Source organism: Meles meles, chromosome 20 (assembly GCF_922984935.1).
Source record: "Meles meles chromosome 20, mMelMel3.1 paternal haplotype, whole genome shotgun sequence".
NCBI lineage: Eukaryota > Metazoa > Chordata > Mammalia > Carnivora > Mustelidae > Meles > Meles meles.
The window spans coordinates 16,430,308-16,451,634 of NC_060085.1; the positions used below are offsets into that span (position 1 = coordinate 16,430,308).

The following is a 21,327-nucleotide window of genomic DNA, read 5'->3' on the forward strand; positions in this document are numbered from 1 at the left end:
AAAAGGAAAGACAAAGAAATGCAAAAAGACAAGGAGACAGGAAATGTCAGAAATCAAAACAAGTGACCTCAGTACTCTGGCACAGTGCTACCCTGTCATTGCTGAACATCTGATGGTGAGTCAGGGAGGGGGAGATTCCTGGACGCTTTACCAAGAGCAGTTCATGCAAGCTGCAAGCTATAAGCTTTCAGCTGGCCCTGCCACAAGGCTACTAGGACAGGCTGTGCTTTAGATGGAACATCCTTCTTCTTGTCTGAGGCCTGCATGATGGAGGACTTGAGACGCAGGTTGAAAAAGGGGACCAAGGGCTGGTTTCTTTTCATTCACCCAGCCACGCTTCTGAACCTGCCTTCTGAGACTGGTGGAAGGAAGGAAGGAGGACAAGGAAGGAAGGTACAATGAGCATCAGGAGAGAAATCAAAGAAGACTGAAATGGAGAGCTATACCATGTTCATGGATCGGAAGACTCAATTTTGTTAACATGTCAATTCTTCCCAACTTGTTCTAGAGACTCAGCATGATCCCAATCAAAATTTCACCAGGATTTCTTATCGAAATTGACAATTCTAAAATTGATACGGATAAGCAAAAAAACCAAGAATAGCCAACATTTTGATAAAGAACAAAATTAGAAGACCTGCTCTACTTGATTTAAAGACTTATTAGAAAACCATGGTGATCTCAACAGTCTGGTATCGGTGAGAGAAAAACGCACATGGATAAATGGAATAGGACAGCAAGTCTGGATACAAACCCAGTTGATTCTGACAAAGGTGAAAAGGCAATTCTATGAGGAAAGAACACCATTTTCAACCAATGGTGTTGGAAGAACTGGACAACCATGTGCAAAAAAATGAATCTTCTGTATAGCTTGTAGCATATACAGAAATTTAACTCAAAATGGATTATAGACCTAAAACTATGAAATTTCTAGAAGAAAACAGAAAATCTTTGTGTCTTTGGGTTAAGCAAAGGTAGATATGACACCAAAAGAAAAGAAAAAAGTTGATCCGTAAGGGAAAAAAATGGAATGGATTCATCAAAATTAAAACTGTCTCCATTTTAAAGACCATTTCTGCTCTTTGAAAGAAAGTAAAAAAGAGGTTTTTAGTTAGGAAAAAGGTACTTATAAAACACATATGTGATAAATAACTTCTATCCAGAACATATAAAGAATGCTCAAAACTTAAATAATTAAAAAAAGAATTTAAAATGAGCTTGAAGATATAAGAATGTTACGCCCAGTACATTCCACCATCCCTGTTCTTTGTACCAAATATAAATAATGGCATCTGCCAACTTCCTGGATGATCCAGTTAAACAAAAGAGTAACTAACAGGATTTCTGAATGCTGGCTGACCTTCATTCAGGCAGAGGTCAAGGAAAAGTCCATAGGGACCAGCTGCTGGAGGTGGGGATGCTTGAGCAAAGACCCTGCCATCTTGGCTCTGCGTCCCTAGTATTCTATATCCACAGTCTGGTCCATGAGTGGACAGCCTGGCCTACTCTGCAGGCCTGTGCTGGGAGCAGGAACAACAAGAACCAGATCCCACCTCCTCTTACTGAGCAGAGTGAAAGGATGAGGAGAATACATCCTTCTTGGTCCCTGAGAGATCGTGTGAGCCACAGGAAGAAGGTGAAGGATGTGGTCACTTCCACACACAACTTTTGGTCTCTGGTTACTCTGGCAAGAGGGTTGGGTATTGGGGTGAGACACAGGAGACAGTATTTCCCAAGGTGTGGGGTACATTCCACTGGCAGCATGTGAGTTAAGAGGTACACAGACCTCATACTAAATAACACTGACTCATACCAGGAGGAAATTAATTCCTTTTTCACTTCTCTTTCAAGCCTAATTACATAAAAAAGAAAGTCTCAAACTGGTATAATACATTTTTAGCTCCTCTTTAATGCCCATTTGGAAAACCATGAATTCAGCTCCTTACAGCTAACTAGCCACACTGGGCTGGTGGTGAAGGGTGGGGCGGGTGGCACCCAAGAACACAGAGGGCAGGAGTGGGAGCCTGACCTTGACCTCTGGTGGCCTGGGACCCAGCTTGGGCTGGCGACAGTGCAGGGCTGGGCTCCCCCTGGCTGGTGCCCGAGCTGGCGCTGTCGGGGGAGCCAGGGCCATCGCTGAACTTCCGGAAGCAGGCTCGGCAGCAGCGCTCCTTCTTGCCACTGTGCTTGGTCGGGACGTAGTTGTTGCAGCAGTAGTAACAGAAGACGCGGCTGCAGATCCTGGGGTGAAACGAGCACAGGCTGTGAGGGTGACGCACCATGGGTCCCATGATCTGCACTGGGCTCTAGATGCCATGTGGCTCTCGTCAGACCTGGCTCTGCCCTCACTGAGGAGTGCGGCCTTACCGCCAATCTGGTAAGATTCCCATAAAGCCACCTTGATAAGGCCCTGGGAGAAGATGTTTTCTTTCCCAAGGTCCTGGGAGGCAGGGGGATAAAGTATGGGCTGAGCCCACCTTCTCTGCCACTGGAATGTAGGCGTCCTGTTTCATGCCTCGGGGGCTGAGGCTCCAAGGGACCCCAGACCCACCTGGGCCCGTGCGGATGATATTCCATCTCGCTTGGCCTCAACTGAGATTTATTTCTGCCTACCCTTCTTTGGGCCCTAGGAAGGTCTACGCTGTCCGCAGTCCCCCAGCCAAGCCCCCGCCCCCACTCTCCCGGGGCTCCAGTAACGCCGCATCCCCTTAGGTCCCCAAGGGCTGGGGGAGGCCAAGGGTTGCTGGTCTCTGGGTGCTCCATGGCCCTGTGGGTCCTCTTGACTCTGCCCACACCCCTTTATCAAACCCTCTTCCCCTTGAGGGATCCCTGCATGTCCTGCCAGGACCCTGCCTAATGCGCCCCATTGTTTGGTTCCCTCAGGACCGAGCGGCAAAGTGCGTTTCCCAAAAAGACGGCGGCAAGGCCCACGCCTGCCGTGGCACCTGCTTCGGTGCTGGGTCCCACCCGCTGACCTGCAGTGGTGCCGCCGCACCATCCAGCTGAACTCTCGCTTGCAGTCGTGACAGTGGCTCGCCTCTGTGTCCCCGAGCCACTTCTCCTCAGCACTGAGCTTCTGTTGGAATTCCAGGGCATCTGACTTCTGCCACAGAGCATCCTTGTCCCTGAGACAGAGCCGCATGAGAAAAAGAGAAGAATCCGTGAGAACAACGGGATGATCCCTGATTCATTTCCAAAGCCTGATTCCAAAGTTCCCAAGACATGGCAGGAAGATTGACTTTCCTTGGAAACACCCCCACTTTAGGCCTCGTCCGGCCCCCACATCACTCCTAGACTCAGAGGACGGTGCGCGAGTGAAGGCAGAGGACGCCCATGATGTACGTAGGCCCACAAGGGTCACGCGCTGCTCAGGCATCCAAGGGACGGTGTTTCTCGGTCACCTGGAGTGGCAGCTATAACAGGTTGTCATGGTCACATGACGGTCTGAATGCTGTGAGCCCGAGGACCACAGATGCACTGCCCACGCAAATCTTAAATGTGTTCAGGAAGCTTTATGGGTTTAGGTTTTAAGTAACAAGTGATTGGTGGAGGAGACCAAAGATTGCCCCGCCTGAGAGTCTGATGGGATGTGAACTGCCCCTGCTCCTCAGAGAGACGGTACCTACTCTAGGAGGCAAGAATGAAGGAAGAGGGGGGCTTTTCAGAAAGGTCTGGCAGCGTCAGAACGTGCCCGAAGCACCAGCGCCGAGGTGCGGAGACGTCTATGTTGCTGATCATGGTCATTTTTGAGGCTTATGGCTTCCAACTTGGGAAAGCTTTGTTCTTTCCAAGACGGAGCCCCGGCCACCATCCTAAGGTTCCTGTAGGCCCAGAAGCACCTCAGTCTCAAAGACCAACACCAGGTTCACTGAAGTCCTGTGAGAAACTGATTCCATTACCAGCCGGAGACTCCCAATCCACAGAGCTCTCCCCTTAAATACTAAAAGCCAGGACAGGGCTGCCGAGGTGGCTCAGCTGGTTGAGCATCAGACTCCTGGTTTCAGCTCGGGTCCTGATCTCATGGGTTGTAAGATCGAACTCCGTGTTGGACTCTGCGCTCAGCATGGAGTCCACTTGGGATTCTTTCCTTCTTCTCCCTCCCTCTCTGCCTTTCCTCCCCATGCTTTCGCTTTCTCTCTCTTTCAAATAAATCAATCTTCAAAAGCCAGGACAGAAGCCAGGAATTAACTGGCTCTTCAAGGAAGGCTGAAGTTGTCAGCAAGCAGGACAACTCACGCCCTGGTCCAACATCGTCCTCCTGGCTGATTCTCAGCCCATCCCCCCTGTCCCCTGGAGGCCGAGCACCCACACCCTGGAATGTGGGATGCTGTCAGGACCAGGGTCCTTTCATCCCACACCTCAGGAAGAGATCTGAGTTCAGAGGTCATAGATGCCCTGAGTTCCAAGTCTGGAAACTGATGACATGTGGGCAGAGGTCTCACACTTGCAACCACCACCATTTTGCAACCCCAAATAAATGAGTGGCTTCGGGCATCGCTTATCCATGGCTGCCAACACTGCAGAGAATGGGGTCATCAGATCTTATGTGGCTCCTGAAAGCAAGGCCCAAACTGTAAACCAATTCTATGAAGCGTTCTTGAGAAAATGCTGAACTTGGGTCTGAGTCAGCCTTCATCAGAGCAGCGGATCTCGATGCTGGCTCACTGATGCCTGGGCCTCACTCTGAGAGCTCCAGCTGGCTTGGTCTGGGTAGGGTCTGGACATGGGTATCATTTTAATAGCTCCCCTAGGGATTCTAACCTGCGGCTGGGGTGGGGGACCGAGTGCTGTGGTTTTAACTAACAATTTACAAACAAACAATTTACAGACATCCCAAGGTTGGAAGAACATGTTAAACGGCACCACAGGGATGCAATCAGGAAAATCCAAGCCGTGGGAGACTCGGCCAGATGCATGATCTAGCTTCCTCGAAAGTAAATTGCAATAAAAAAAAAAAAAAAAAAAGTTGGTGAGATGGTGGCCAAATCACAGGCTAAGTAAGAGAAACCTAATAGCGTATGGATCTGATCTAGAGCCTCGTTAGAAAAAATTACATTCACTCGAGAAGTAAGGTGATCTGGGAAGTTGGGCCCTTCGCCTGTGTGGTGACAAGTGTCAGGAGCACAGGACGCGCGTCCTCCAGTTCCTGAGTGCCCTCCCGGCCCCGCTCACACGCTGCTACCTGCACTGTCTGCTACCCGTGGGCACTGGAGCGTGGGAGGCCTGGTATCGGGGGACAGCGGGAGGGGGGAGAAGGGGAAAGGGGCTCACGAAAGAGGGACAAGGGACAAGAGAGCTTCCTAAAGATATGAGACATCACTTACTGTCATGCCTGTGGCTAAGCACACAAGAGATTTGGAAAATAATGCCCCAGCAAGTACAACATAAACCCAGATGAGCACTGATGGGAGCAGTGAAATCCACCCTTCAAGGCGGCCAAGGGCCCGGGCATGTCCCATCTGTGTTGGAGGAGGGCCTCAATGACACAACACAAGCAGACATGGGGCCCATTTCCCTCGAGAGGCCTTTCAAGGCGCAGCTGCACGTCTTTCAAAAAAAATCCCCACTCCAGGGAGGCCCCGAGCCAGCTGCTGGCGCCAGCTCTCACCTGAGTAGCTCGATCAGCCGTTCCTCCAGGTACTGCTTGGTTCTATTTAGGTCATCGAGGTCCGCAAGCATCTTCTGGTCATTCTTCTCCCGGTCAGTCACCTCCTGGCAGAGTTTGTTGTAATACTCTTGGATTTTTGTTGTGGCTTTTTCAAGTTCCTTCTGGGTCCTGGTGGAGAAGTGGGAAGCTTACCGATAAGCCACTGCGTCCAGCTTTCCCCGTGCCTCTGGGCTAACTCGGACTCCTGACCAGGGGTCCTGCTGCCCTCCAAGCCTTTTCCCTCTCACAGTCGGGCGCCCCTCGGCATGACCTACTACCAGGTTGTGCATCACCAGTCCCAGCCTTCAAAACTCCCCATCACAGCCCCATACTCTTCACACCACACCCCCCACACCAAATAAAGCAGGCTTTCTGGGAGAGCAGGTGACCTCAGGCCGCCAGGAGCACCCCAGGTGAGGTGAACTCTGCACCTTGGTTTTGGAGCAGGGGCTGAGGTTATGGGGGAAGCTGAAGGCTGTAGTGGACAGGCCGATGATGGGGGCGGTTTGCAAGAGGAAATGGAGTTGGGATAGAAAGAACACAGGTGCATCTCCCTGGAGGTGACCACATGGAAGAGGACCTGTCTCCCACGTGTCTTTGGGGCTCTGTGCACAGGGTGTGGTGCTGGGCTACCCAGTGGGCACTCGATGGTCACTGCCAGGTCCTGACCCGACAGTCCAGAGGCCTGAGGGGCTCTGTTCCCTCGGCTCAGTCTACAGCCAAGGGGCTGCCAGAACGAAGCATGGTCCTCCTGCCCTTGCCCGCTCCCCTGTCCCTGAGGGCAGTGGTGCCCCAGGAATGCTCTACAAACCCCAAGATCCAGCAGGGCATTCGCAAAAGCTCCACTAGACACAGGGCTCTGTGGAGACTAAGCCAGATATCTGTGTCTAATCCCGCCTTCCCACACCCAGCATAAAGCTGCCTAAAGGTTGTTTACGAGCCACTGTCTGCCAAAGTGATCTCATGGGTGTACACACAGACACACACACACACACACATGCGTGCACGCACACCCAATCCAGGACAGGCAGGTTATGCAACATCGAGCAGCTAAGACAACAGCTCTGAGATCTTAGGGATAAGAACAGTTGTAGCATTTTTTAAAAAGATTTTATTTTTTTATTTGACAGAGAGAGAGATCATAAGTAGGCAGTAAGGCAGGCAGAGGGGGAGGGGGAAGCAGGCTCCCCGCTGAGCAGAAAGCCCCAGGCAGGGCTCGATCCCAGGACCCTATTATCACGACGTGAACAGAAGGCAGAGGCTTAACCCACTGAGCCATCCAGGCGCCCAGTTGTAACATTAAAAAAAAAATGCCACCAACTTTTAGGAGGCTCTTGCTACTTATATTGTCACGTGACTATGACCTGGGCAGCCAGAGCCCTACAGCGTTTGAACTCTGGAAGAAATCAGACGAGGAGAAATCTGCATCTGGGTTAGTGGACACCCAGCACGTTCTGGATCTCCTGCTGAGCCTGCACCCACCCTGGAAGCTGGCTGGTAGGAAGCCATGAGGCTTGCACGCTAAAGGTAAAGGCTTGGGACAATCTGGTGTGATAGTCTTTGCTGGGGGCACACACTGGGTCCCGGGACTCCTGGCATGACTGCCTTGGTCTCCTCACCGAATGGTGTGGGCTCATGCTCATAACTCCATGTGGCCCCCTAGCCCGAAGACGAAGGGTCTCACGGAGGTCTTGGGGCTGCACAAGCAGGGCCATACTCCAAGGGGAGGGCCGTCGTGGTGAAGGGTGATAACACAAACACGGCGGCAGAGTCTGCAGGCAGACCGGCTGGCCTGGTGCCAGGCACCCTCGCTCACCCTTGGCACACACCTCGGAGACCTCCCCCCATCCCAACCCCCAGCCCTGCGGCCTCTCATTTCACAAAGGAAACCAGGAAGAGCTTGAGTCACAGCTTGTAGCGGGAAAATACACACGCACACACACGTGCACACGCACACGGGCACCCTAACCCGAGATGAGACAAAGAAGTATCTGTCTGCGCTTTTAAGGGTCATAGTTGAGCAAACAGACCCTGGAGCGAAGTGGCCTGTGTGGCACTCCTCCCCTGCGCCACCCATGCGCTGTCAGACGCTTAGAAAGCGACTTAACTCCTCTGAGCCCCACTCTCCCCATCTATAGGATGGGGACAAGTAATAATTTCCTCAAAGGACAGTTAGGAGGAAAAAAGGACAAATAGATGCCAAGTGTTTAAACGGCGCCTGGCCCATTTGGGCGCTACTTCAGTGTTTGCTGCTGTCATTACCACTATTCTCTTCCGACTTTTATTTCATGTCAGCTCTTCCAAAGCAGAAACGCCCCCCCCCCCCCCGCCAGAGGCAGGAAAAGGGCATCCAGAAAGGCTTGGCGGCTGCCTGCAGGGGCGTGTGGGGTGGGCTGCCCGCCCTCTGTGGAGTGCTTCCGGCAAGGCGCCTCCTGAGTCTGGTTTTTCTTGCAGGAGGACTTCCTTAGCCCGCTATGAGTGGCTGAGTTTCTAAGTGACTGTGCCAAACGCCCCCTTCCCTGAAGCCTCCACCACCGGGGCCGTGTGGGTGAAACCGCATCACTAACCTGTCCAAGCTCTCGCGCAGGGCAGCCCCCTCCTCGTCCTTCTTCTGCATGGCAGCCTGGCTCTCGGAAAGACGCTGGCTGGTGCTGCTCAGCTGCTCTCCCAGATCCGCCTGGGCGGCCTGGCACGGGACAGGGGGAGAGGATGCTCAGCCGATAAGAGCCCAAGCCGCGGCCAGAAAGGGACTGGGGGTGGGAGTTCCTCTGCCACCTGGCCAGGTCACTTCTAACTGGAGGTGGTTTTAAATTCAAGAGCCTGAGAACCTTTGAGTGACCCGCTCCTGTTTGTCATCCTGTCCAGCTGCGGTGGAGGTTGGAGGGGCAGCAGGAATCAGCATCTCAGGGTGGGGGCGGGGGAGGGATGGCAGAGAGCGGGGTTCCCTGGAGACGGGCAGCACCCCCCACTGCATCCCCATGGTTCAGGACCACTGGCTCAGGGATCCCAGCAGAGGCAGCTAAGAAGGACACCTTGTATCCTTTCTGCCTGGCTGGCTGAGAAACACATTTGGCGGCCCCAGCCTGGTGTCCGGGAGGCGGGAGGGCCCGGAGAGGTGCACTCAAGATGTCCACACCGGGGAACGGATGGGCGCTCTGGCTTGGGAACTGGGAGTCTTGCATGCGGCCCTCAAGGGTCCAGCAGAAACCCAACCAGACCCCGCTCCCTGACAGGCCCGCACCCTGGGGTTGGGAACGACCAGGCAGAGGTGGGTGCGCCAGTCTTCCCTGCCCAGGCGGCCAGGCCGCCGACCAGCACACCCCCCGGGGCCTACCTTCAGCCTCTCCACCGCCTCCTTGGCAGCCTGCAGCTGCCGGCCTCGCTCCTCAAGCTGTTCCCTGAGGCTCCGGCACTCCTCAGTGGCAGTCTGGAGACGAGAGAGGGCTTGTGGAAGTGGAGTCCTTGCACGAACACCCCCTCAGCCCCATTCCCCCAGAAGGGTAAAAACAAGCTCTCTCTCTCTTTTCCACCAAACTCAATAAGCTCTGGGCTTGACTGGTGACAACATCCTTTCAGGTCTCTGGAGACTTAACCTGGTCCTCACACTTAGGATTCAATTTCTGCAAGGAAACGAGGGCCCTACGAGCCACACAGGGCCGCACGGGATGGGGACACAGTACTGGAGGCCTGTCTGTAGAAATGCCATAGCTGTGTGTCTGGGAGCGAGCGCAGACTGCAGTGCTAACGGCCCAGTGGTAAGTTCTGGAAACCAAGGCCCCACGGCCGTCCTGCTTGTGTCCTCACTCTCAGCCACCTTACCCCTTTCCCTTTGTGCAGCAGTAAAGGCCCACGGTAAGCACTGCTCCTGTTAGCCTGTCTACCCCAAGGGCTTTGTGGAAACGCACTGAGCCAGTCTCCACAACAGCACCTCCCATTGGGATGGCACCTGAAGGGAGAGAAAACCCATAGACGAGACTCACAGGTGGGGCCTGCTGGTATCTCTAGTAGGTTCTAGAGGCTGGGAGAGGGTCTAGGGCAGACTCACAGGCCCAGAGGTGCTGGGTACGTACACAAAGGAGCGTAAGGAAAACACCCGAGAGTGCATGCTTTCTTTGAAGGGGGCCCCCGCCACCCAGCTCCTGGTGCTTTTGCAGGGGGTGAACGAGGGCACAGCTTTTAAGATCTGAGATTTCAAAGGGAGCCCCCACACTACTGTGGAAACACCCAGTTCGTTAAGAGCTGGCCACTGATGTAAAACAGCCACTCCGTATGAGCCAAACCTGTCTGCAGCCGCACTGAGTTTAGGCTTCAGGCTAGGGCCCAGCTCCTGACATGGGCCTCTGAAGGGTCCCCTGGGAAGGGAACGGCACTGGGACCTACAGAGCAGGACCGCCGCGTGTGCCCGGCCGCCCAGTACATTCCGGGGTCCCCAGGTGCCACGTGGCTGAAGGCACAGCCTATCCTCTCGTGGACCCGTCAGGCCCCACCGCGGGAGACCACTGCGGCCCGGGGGTGTCAAGGCGAGGGAGGACTACCTTCAGTCGGCCCTGGTGGTCCATGATCTCCGTGCTCAGCTGGAACTTGAGGGCATTGAGCTCCTCGTGTGAGGTCTCCTGGAGGCTCTGGGCCCGCTGCTTGGCCTGGGCCAGCTGGGCCTGCAGGCCGGGCAGGGAGCGGGCTGCCTCCTCGGCCACCTTCAGCCTTTCCTGCAAGCTGTCCCTCTCTCGCTGCAGGCCTGCCACTTGCTCTTCCAGGCCCTCTCGCTGCCTCGAGGCCGCCTCTTTGGCGTCATGGAGCTCCTGCAGGGCGCGGGCCAGGGCGTCCTCGGCCTGCTTTTTCTCGGCGAGCTGTGCACAGGTACGGATGCTGGGCTCGTCAGTGGCTGGGCTGGCCGCAGGCAGCTGCTCCGGCGGCTCTGCCTGTTCCAGCCGGGCTTCCTGGGAGCTGGACTGTGTCCTGGACTGCTCCTCCTCCTTCTCCTCCTCAGTCCTCTCCTGCTCTGAGCGCCACAGTGGCTCCTGACCAGAGGCCTTCTTGAGGGCTTCGTTCTGCTCCTTCAGCTGCTGCACCAGGACCCTGTGCTCCCTCAGAGCAGCCTCGGCCACGCTCAGCTGGCCCTGTACCTTCTCCCGGTCACCCAGGGCTGCCTGGAGCTTGGCCTGAAGGTCCAGCACCCCAGCTGGCAGGCGCCCGGCCTCCCCCTGCTGCGTCTCCACCTGGGCCTGACACAGGGCCAGTGGGGTGGCTGGCTCCTGGCGCGCACTGTCGGCAGGTGTGCCGAACCCCCGCTGGCCTTGCTCTGCCATGAGGGCCTCGATCCGCTCGGTTTGCTGGTGGCACTGGCTCTCGAGAGCCCTGAGCTCCCTCTCCTGGGCCTCTGCCAGCTGCCGGTAGCGCCCGACCTCCTCCTGCAGCTGCTGGCACTCGGTCTCCTTGTTCTGCAGGGCGGCCTCCTTCTCGGCCACTTGCGCTCTCATGGTCTCCTTGGCCTTCCTCACGGCCAGGAGGCTTGCCTCCATCTGGTCCCCCATGTGCCGGATGCTGGCCTGCTCAGACTCCAGGGAGGCCAGGGAGCCCTGGATGGCTGCCTCCCGCCGCTGCAGGGCCTGGTAATCAGCCTGCAGCGCCTGCAGCTTGCCCTCAAGGAGCTGGTTGCGCTCCAGCACGTTCTGCAGCTCCTTCTCCAGCTCCCTGTTGGCCTGCTGGAGCTGCTCCTCCTGGCCGCTCCCTCGCATCTGGGTGTCACCTGTCTGGCCCTCCTGGGAGCTTCTCTGCTCCTCCTTCGGCTTCTGGAAGATCTGTTGCAGGCTGGAGTCTGGGGGACCCTGGGTGGCGGGCTTCTCCCCTGCCATGGGCGATTCCGGGCCTTGCTGCACAGCGAGCCGCTCCAGCATCCCCACCTTCTGGCTGAGGTGGTCTTTGTCCCGGATGAGCTGTTTCTTCTGCTCCTCCAGGTCTCCCACATGCTGGCTCAGCTGGGCCACCTGGGTCTCCAGGAGCCGCAGCTGTCGCGCCAGGGACCTGGCCTCCTGCTCCAGCAGCACCTTCTCCTCTCGCCACTGCCGCTCTTCCTGCCTCACGTCTGCCAGCTCCTGCTCAAGGGAACTCAGGTGGCCTAGGGACTCCCGTAGCTGTCGCCGCAGCTGGGCCGCCTCCTGCCCCTTTCCAGCCAGCTCTTCCCGGAGCGGGGCCATCTCCTCCAACAGGCGCTCCAGGCCGGCCCGGGCCTCCTCCTTCCGCTGCAGCTCCCCGGCCAGCTGCTCGAGCTGGGCACTCTGCTGCCTGTGGAGCTCCTGCACCTTGCAGCTCTCTCCTTCCAGGGCTCGAAGCTTCTCCCGCAGCTCCTGGACCTCCAGGGCCGAGTCCCCGGAGAGGAGCTCTCGCTGCGCCTCTGTGTCCGGTGCCGTATCTGCCTTCCGCTCAGCCGCGCCCGGCCGGTCCGGGACATCGGCCGAATGCTGGTTCTTCCTGACCAGCGGGTCCCGCGCGGCCTCAAGCTCCTGCACCAGGGGCTCCAGCACGGACTCTAGCCGCCGCAGGGCCGAGCGGTAATCCCCCTCCTTCTCTGCTGTCCCCAGCTCCAGGGCCTGCAGGCATTTCTGGAACTCCTCCATGGTGCTCTGGGCGGCCTGTGTGACCTCCCGCTGCTTCTGGAGCTCGGCCACCACGTGGGTGAGGCGGGCCTTGTCCTCCGCAACGGCATGGCCCCTCTCCTTCTCCGCCTGCAGCTTCTCGGCCTGCAGGCTGACCGCCGCCCTCAGCTCCTGGTTCTCTCGGTCCAGCTGCTGCAGCCGCTCCTGCAGCCGTTTCTCCCGCACCTCCAGCTGGTCCAGCTCCAGCCGCATCTCGTCAAAGCCCTCGAGCGCCTCGTTGTTTAGGGGGCTGCTCACGTCAAAGCTGGAGGCTATCTCCTGAGTCTGCGGAGGAGAAACCATACACAAGTGGGTCTGGGACAGAAGCTACACGGCCACAGGGAGAAGCTTTAGAGTTTAATGAGGAGTCATTAAATAGCGAGCCTATCGAGCTATTCAAAAGGCTAGAAGCGCCTTGCTGGGAGCACCTGCCAAAGGAGGTCAGAACACATCCTAAAGACACAAGGTCACAGTCGCAGGCTCTCCGGGCACTCAGAACCCGCACGTCCCGTCCAGCCTCCTGGAGCGCCAGGAGCATAACGGACAGTGGCACTTAGATTCATTAAGTTACATTTAAACTCCCGCCCGCCACTGCACCGTACCTACAGCTCCTGCTGTGATTCAACCACAAGATAGGGTTCCAGCTCAATTTATTCTCCACTCTTAATGCTTCTACTACTTTTAGTTGTTGTATTTTTATCAATTAACTGCACTGTTCTTACCTTTAAAACTATACGCGCCTATGATACTCTCACATTTGTAACACAATTAACGAAATTTGCCTTTCCCGAACACTTACTTGCCTACATCAAGCCCTTAAGGGCTCCTTCACTTGATCTGCACTGTCCCCTTTTGAGCTAGAATGACTTCCAGGACCTCCACTTTTGGATGAGAGCACTGAAGTTTTGAGAAGGTAAGCGGTCTGCCCAGGGTTACGTGAAGCATTTGACTCTGCTGCCTTTTTTTTTTTTTAAAGATTTTATTTATTTGACAGACAGAGATCACAAGTAGGCAGAGAGGCAGGCAGAGAGAGAGAGAGATGCAGGTTCCCCACTGAGCAGAGAGCCTGATGCGGGGCTTGATCCCAGGACCCTGAGATCATGACTTAAGCTGAAGGCAGAGGCTTAACCTACTGAGCCACCCAGGGACCCCTGACTCTGCTGCTTTTAACCCAAGAGCTAAATTGCTTCCTTTAAAATACTTCAAAAGCTTCTAATAGAATTTAATTCTTAAAAAGCCTAAGTTCTGGGGCACCTGGGTGGCTCAGTGGGTTAAGCCTCTGCCTTCAGCTCAGGTCACGATCCCAGGGTCCTGCAATCAAGCCTCCCATCGGGCTCTGTGCTCAGCGGGAGCCTGCCTCCCCCGCCCTCTCTGCCTGCCTCTCTGCCTACTTGTGATCTCTGTCTGTCAAATAAACAAATAAAATCTTAAAAAAGAATAATAAAAAGCCCAAGTTCTATTGGGTCATAAAAACCTGGCCTCTAGGAAATAACACAGGTAACAGAGGGTATATATTACTTGAGTTGGAATAAAAGGTGTCTGAGAGGGGCGCCTTGATGGCCTGCTTCTCCCTCTTCCACTTTCCCTGCTTGTGTCCCCTCTCTTGCTGTCTCTGTCAAATAAATAAATAAATAAATCTTTAAAAAAAAAAGAAAAAAAGGCATCTGAGCACATCGCCCCGAGTTGCAAGAGGCCAGGGCTCAGGCCGGTTGGTGTTCTAGTGAGGAGACTCCCAGCCTTGCTGGCCTTACCTGCAGGTAGCTGCTCACCAAGCTGCTCATGCTGGAGCTGCGGCTGGGAGGTTTCCACAGGTAAGCCGGAGAGCCAGGGGCCAGCGTCCTCCTGCGGGGCCACAGGACAGACAGACTGCATCAAGAGCAGGAAACACGCATGCATAAGCATGCACAGAGGCCCTGATTATCACAGGGCACCAGGTGGTGGCAGGGGGCACTGCCCTCCTGGAAAGAGTGTAGAAAGGCAAAACCCCATCAGCTTCTACCAGAGATCGCATTTACGCTGGTCTGCAGCTGACGGCTCCACTGCTGAGTCTGAAGGTAACAGGCCTTTCCACCTGCTGCCCGGGAAGAACTAAGTGGCTGTATCATTTCCCCATTGGGGGCAGAAATTTTCCTCACCCCCTTGGGTGCCTGTCACAGTCTGTCTTCTAGCAAGGGAAAAGCAGCAATCAGTCTGATAAGTCAAGGTGATAGTGGGCTTGGGGGCAGCAGACCCAGCCTAATTAACTCCGTACCACCGGGAAACAGATAAGCTGGCATTCAATCGTACAACAGAACGCTCTGCATTGGGGGTTAGCAATCTTCTCTTAGGAAGGGCCAGGACGTATCTTACGCTTGTGCGCCTTCTGGTCTTGGTGCCAACACATGCTCCAGTGGCAGCGTGACAGCAACCGTGGACAACTGGTAAGTGAACGGGTGAAGCTGCCCAATCTACCCCCAACCTCCACCCCCCACCGTGCCTGCCTGTGGGCGATTCTGGTCAACTCCTCTCTGCAGCTACAGAAATCCATACGAACAACGAGCAGTGAGATAAGCAAGTTGCAAAAGGGGAGCTACCTATGATTCGATGTATGCAAAATTTATAAATGCATGCAACATAAAACCACATGTATATAAAATATGCAGGGATACCCACTTGGTAACACACAAAGATATTTGGGAATGACGTGTGGCAACTACAGGGCTGACATTACTTCTAGACAGGAATTAAAGGGGACAGCGTGACAGTGGGGTGGGTCTTTATTTGGATTTGTGATCTTTTATTTCCTAAACACATGGTATCAGACTTAACAACATCCAAAGAAACAAAAAAACCAACCCAAAAGAACCAGCTCGAAGGGGCTTCCGCTGGCCAAATAAGGAACGATTTAGGCATCAAATTAATGATTAGAGTGACAGAATATAACCCACTGAATAAAATAAGAATCCATGAATCAACTCTGCTATAAGTGAATAAACACACAGGGGTGCTGGCTGGCTCAGTCAGCAGAGCATGCGACTCTTGATCTTGGGATTGTGAGTTCAAGCCCCACGCTGGGCACAGAGCTCACAAAAATACATACAAACATGGGTATATAAATATTAAGGAAAAAGCGAGGTTAACAACCTAATCTTTTTTTTTTTTTTTTTTAAGATTTTACTTACGTATTTGAGAGAGTGCAAGAGAGAGAGCACGAGCAGGGGGAGAGGGAGCAGACTCCCTCCTGAGCAGGGAGCCCAATGCGGGGCTCGATCCCAGAATCCTGGGATCATGACCTGAGCCAAAGGCAGATGCTTAGCCGACTAAGCCCTGGTCGGTTAACCTAATCTTAAAGTATCTTCCTAGAAGAAACCTAATGATTGGGGCGCCTGAGTGGCTCAGTGGGTTAAAGCCTCCACCTTCGGCTCAGGTCATGATCCCATGGTTCTGGGATTGAGCCCCACATTGGGCTCTCTGCTTAGTGGGGAGCCTGCTTCCTCCTCTCTCTCTGCCTGCCTCTCTGCCTACTTGTGATCTCTCTCTCTGTCAAATAAATAAATAAAATTGTAAAAGAAAAAAGAAAAGAAAAGAAAGAAACCTAATGATTACAAAGGGAGAGACAATAACTTTAGAGAAATCTGGCAAATACCACCTTTACCCAGTGGTCACGGGCAACTGCCCCGGTGATGAGACAAATCACCATGAGGGTCTCCGGACTGTGCTGAGGATGACACAACATCCGGGTTCTCCTGGCAGAAATGCTTTACCCTGAATCTGACAATGAGAAAGCGCTAGACAAATTCCAATAAGGAACATTTTACAAAATAACTGGCCTGTGCTTAAATGTCTAAAAGACTGAGAAACTGTTCCAAATTCAAGAAGACTGGAGAGACTGGCATTAACTCCTGGGCAGGCTCCTGGAGTATAAAAGATATTATTGGGATAATTCTCAGAATCTGTAAACTGGTGGCATTGTATCCACGTTAAATCCCTGATCTTCATAACCGCACTGAGCTTATACCTAAGAGGGTGTCCTTGACTTTGGGAAGTACACAGTGAGTCCTGAGGAGTCAAGGGGAATCAAGTCTGTAACTTTCTCTATAATGGCCTAGGGAATAAACCAACATGTATTTTTAAAGAGAAAGAGTGATAAAAACAGTTGTAGCAAAGTATTGAGAACTGGGGAGTCGAAGGCTGGATGCTCTGTGGCATTTTGGGGGCAACTGTGCTGTAATTACGAAATGAATTCAAAATGAAGAAGTTTTAAAAAGGACACGTGCAGGGGGCGCCTGGGTGGCTCAGTGGGTTAAAGTCTCTGCCTTCAGCTCGGGTCATGATCTCAGGGTCCTGGGATCGAGCCCCACATCGGGCTCTCTGCTCCATGGGGAGCCTGCTTCCTCCTCTCTCTCTGCCTGCCTCTCTGCCTAGTTGTGATTTCTCTCTGTCAAATAAATAAAATTATTTAGAAAAAATAAAAAATAAAAAGGACACGTGCAGTAAATATGGCAGAATGTTAGCTTTTCAACTCAGTGGTCGGCTCACGGGCATCATTAGATTCAGGACTTTTCTCCACATGGCAAATATTTTAAATAAAAAATACAAAAATGGACATTGAAAACGACCTGTATTAACAGAAAGCAAAGCAAAGAATGCCGCACTGGTGGGCACCTGGGTGGCTCAGTTGGTTAAGTGACCAACTCTTGATCACAATCTCAGGGTTGTGAGATTCATGCTCCGCGCTGGGCATGAAGCCTACTTGAGATTCTCTCTCCCCTTCCCCTCTGCTTCCCCCCTCCCCACATGTGCACCCATGTGCACGCACACACATGCTCTCACACATGCCCATGCACGCCCGTGCAATCTCCCTCTCTCAAAAAAAAAAGTGCTGAACTGGCGTTGAACTCAAGTCTGTGCCCTGCAGTACTGGGCAACTGTGGGCGAGTCGCCCAATGTCTGAGCCTGTCCCCTCCCATCCCCCTCCTGGAGTGGCAGGCGAGCGTGCTTACCCTCCCATGGGGGAGCTGTAACTCCCTCTCCCACTGGCCTCAAGGCCTCCAAGGAACTCTGTAAGAACAGGACCAGGAAAAAGCCCACTGGCTCCCCCGCTGCCCACCCCCAAGTCCCTTAACACACTTAAGAAACCTCGGTATTTGCATACGCATCTCCACTGACTCATACCACCTGGCGGGGGTTAGAGGGTTTGGTTGGAGCCTTCAGATGTTATCATTAGTCACGATTCAACAAAGCCTAGAAAACTCGAAGGCAGAAGAGTTGCAAAGGCTTCTGTAGTCTACTGAGTGACTGAACCGCTTTGCATCGACTGGCGGCAACCTTCAGAACTTCGAACATCTCTTTCCCCCGTGCTTTCCACCAAGCGATTCTTCAAAATACCTGGCAAACGTCGGCCAGGCAGCATCCAAGTCATAGCCTCTGGACGCCAGGTCAAACTGAACCTCGGTGAGCTCGTAGAGCTGGCCCACGATGTCGGAGCTCAGCTTCGGCTTCAGGAAGGGGCTCCTCGCATAGTACCAGTCACTGCAGGGAATCAGGAAAAGGGATGGATGACAAGAATACCAAAGGAAAGCAAAGACTGAATTTGATACGGCTCTGCCTTATCAAATTCTCACTCCTTACGAAGGAGATAAATTCAGACAGATAGATAGACAGATAGACAGGGACACACACACCCCAATTTGATTTTCACCGTAGGAGCATGTAACTTTCAAATACGCTTGCTCTTCTTCAAGGAAATCACTGAAATGAACTAGATGCTTATTCATGTATTATCGACATCCTATCCAGTCCCCAAAAAGGATACGAGAAAATCGAAATCTCAGTTATGTGCCAGGAAAGGGACAGTTACAGGGGAAAGAACGCTTCCTCTGTGAGACGTTAACCTCATCTTCTATTCCTTTGAGAGGATTCAAGGCACGACGGCGAGCTCGTGGCCAAGGTCCGTCCAGACACCAATTTTAAAGCCAAGGGATGGAACGGCCGCACTTTGAGCTGCCGGTGGCTGCACCACGTGAAGCAGCAAGAAGTGGGGAAGACACCACCGCTGGGCGTGTCAAGAGCTGCTTGGCTGGCGCCCAAGAAAGGTGCCACCCTGGACGTCGAGCGGCTGGGGACGGTTCTCACCAAACGTCTAGAACCAAGTAACCTTCAGATCAAATGTGCGAAGGTTCTCCGCTCACGTGAATTCACAGAGCCTGCTACAAGCACGAGAGATCCGTCTTTATGCAAATCAATCTTCAGGGTGACAAAACGAAACACAGTGTTTTCCCCTCAAGCAGTATTTTTTTTTTTTTTTCAATCCACAAGGGATTTCTGTGATTAACTGGAAGAACACTCCCTGGGGAGAGGGGAGGCGGTGGTGGAAAAGGGTGCAGGGAACCTGCAAGAGGTTTGGCTGCTGGGGCCTGAGCTGCAGCTCCTCGTGGGATGCCCCGTTTACATTCTCAAGCCCCACTTTCCTCCCCCGCTCAGACTTTAGCACCAGCCACACAAAGGCTGACCCCAGCAACAACCTGGGCTCCAATCTGGCCGCCCACTGCAATGTCCGGGAAGCCCCGACACACACAGCAGACGCTGACATGGGGTCTCGGGTGAGGCCCCTGGTGGCCGGCGGGGTCTGTCCCTTCATTAGGGCCAGCACCGAGGGCATGCCACCCACGAGGGAAATCCACCGGCATCAGGAGCTCGGAGCTCTGGATCTAAGCTCCTGTGACCCGGCATCGGTGGGGCTAGAGAAAGGCACTCGGGCCCCCTGAGCTTCCTGTCTTCCCCGGTGCACAAGACGCGCCACCATTCCACACGCACCGAGGATGGCTGGGGGCCCCCTCGCGCTCACGGGGTAAACCCCAGCTCTGCCTCACCCTTACCTGGTCACCTTGGTGTTCATGAAGCACTGCTGTAAGGTGTCCGCCAACCTCTGATGCACCAGGGAGTAGCGGATAAAGGCCCTTCCTTTCCCCAGAGATGTTCGGAGCTGGAAAAGGTGGGCAATGTTGAAAAGAAGAGTTGTTGGCCTAATGCCAAGGGCAGACGTGGCCTCAGGACGGCCCCCATCTGAGAAGAACCTGTAGACTCCGGTAAACGTGGCAAGGGGGGACCGGTTCACCAGAACCCCTGAAACTTCTGCGGCTGCTCCAGAGAATGTCATTCTCCCGCCCCAGCTCCGTCAGAAGCTCTGGGCTTAGCGTCGCATGTGAGACTGTCTGATTTAATTTGGAATATTTAGAATAAAACTAGGCAGCTGAATGAACAGCTCCTCGCATCAGAAGTGAGCTTGAGCAAGAGATGGTCTCAGCCTGGCTAATGTCCAGGCCTGTTTTTAGGTGATGGGAGAAGAGGAGCAGGGCGAGAGGCCAAGAGGCTTGGCTGGAGCCCCAGCGTCGTTGGGGGAGAGTGTGGGGGAGGAGAGGGGAGGTCATGGGCAGGGGTGCATCAGGGGGACTTTTAAGAAGTTCTGATGGATGTACGAGAGCCTTCTTGGTGTTCTCCTGAAACCCTCAGTAAAATCTGTGGGTGTCAATGCTTGCCGGGTTGGATTCGTTTAAGCTATGCCAGCTCGCTGCATTAGTCAGAAGGTGTGGCCCGGTCACCCTGGGGTAAAGAACAAATGGGTGTGGCTCTGTTTGAGGTGGACAACACAGGAAGGTCCAGATGCAGGCCTGCCATCGAAAATCTCACCTCATCGTGCCAAAACGTGGCTTCTACAGAGGTTTCTGGAAGCTTCTGGGAGGGAGATGGGCTGTGCTGGCCAGAGACTGCCAACTATGGGCTCACACAGGCAGGTTGCCAAACAGGGCTCATTCCCGATGGTTCGGCCCCAGAAGTTCAAGGTAAGAGGGCAGGAATTTGAAAACTCTCAACTTCCCAGTTCTGTCAGGCTCGGAGTCTGGGTCGGATAAGTAAAGACCCATATACTCTCCTTGCCTCTTCAGAGGTTAGAAATGTTTAACTTGGTGGCGGGGACCGGGGACTGATGGTCCTAACACCCCACACTATCGAGAAACCAATCATGGCACTGCACTGAGACAGGAAATGTGCGGTACAGACCCGAGCACCGACGTATTAATGAAGATATAAACATCCCGGGCCATAGCACCTTCTAGCTCAGAGCTGTAGGCCTCCTTACTGCTGACTCAAGGAAATGATACCGCAGTATGAAGTCGCTTTAAAAAAATAAAAAGGTGTGAAATATTATGAGTTAAGAGAGAGGCTGTAAGCTGGGTCTCCATGTGTGCTCTGTCTGGGGCATGGTCGGGATACCCAGGAGTGGAAGTGCATGGGCTGGTGGCGGCCTGACACACAGGCCTTAGAAACACCATCATGGCATGTCTGCAGAGAGCTGGTCAGGACACACGTCCTTGGGAGAGTCGTGAGGACAGCGCCACATCCAAATACTTTTTCCACTGGTGATCAAGAGCGAATGGAGTGTTCAGTGGTGATGTCCAGCAAACTCAGGGCAGCGCAGAACAGCTGGGCAAGTCGCTGTGGCGCCATGTGTGTTGGTCAGACGGACACATCCACACACAGGCCCTGCAGAATTCAATAAGACCCTCACACGCCAGCCCATGTCCATGAGCTCCCAAGGGATGGGCTTGTCCTTAACAGCAAAATGGCCACTGTAACAGCATTTAGAACATGAAGACTTTCAGTGCCAAACAATTCGGGCCGTGTTTTTAATCAGCCCTATCAAGCAAACTGATCTGACATGTGTACATATAAATGGAGCTGTTTATTATAAGACGTATCTTGAAATATGCTTGGGGGGAGGGGATCAATAGCTCCTTTGTACTGCAGGTGAAAATACTGCCCAGCTTTTTATTTTTGCTGTTCTGACATCACGGCTCCAGGTTCATGACCTAATTCATTAAATCTTTAGCATCTGCACGATACCCAGAAGCTACCCAACAGCCACGAAGGGCAGGAAGTCTGCAAGGCGCACGAGAATGGATTCTGCTCTCAGTCAGATCACTGCATCGAGAGCCAGACACCAAGCTGCACCCTGGTTCAGACCCTGGGTCCATCTGGAGGAAAGTCGCACAGCTCAGGCTGGACTTTTTC

General features: G+C 53.7%; 1 protein-coding gene across 1 annotated transcript in view; it reads right to left on the minus strand.

The window, feature by feature from the left end:
- FYCO1 (FYVE and coiled-coil domain autophagy adaptor 1) overlaps window positions 1–21,327 on the minus strand; it is a 72,460-nt gene that overhangs the window by 33,249 nt on the left and 17,884 nt on the right. Inside the window, exons 5-13 of the mRNA XM_045989684.1 lie at window positions 19,137–19,243; window positions 17,647–17,790; window positions 14,031–14,121; window positions 10,183–12,564; window positions 8,982–9,074; window positions 8,215–8,333; window positions 5,609–5,776; window positions 2,976–3,125; window positions 2,030–2,241 (exon numbers count right to left, since the gene is read on the minus strand). Coding sequence (XP_045845640.1) covers window positions 2,030–2,241; window positions 2,976–3,125; window positions 5,609–5,776; window positions 8,215–8,333; window positions 8,982–9,074; window positions 10,183–12,564; window positions 14,031–14,121; window positions 17,647–17,790; window positions 19,137–19,243 — 3,466 coding nt within the window. The remainder of the gene's footprint in view (window positions 1–2,029; window positions 2,242–2,975; window positions 3,126–5,608; window positions 5,777–8,214; window positions 8,334–8,981; window positions 9,075–10,182; window positions 12,565–14,030; window positions 14,122–17,646; window positions 17,791–19,136; window positions 19,244–21,327) is intronic.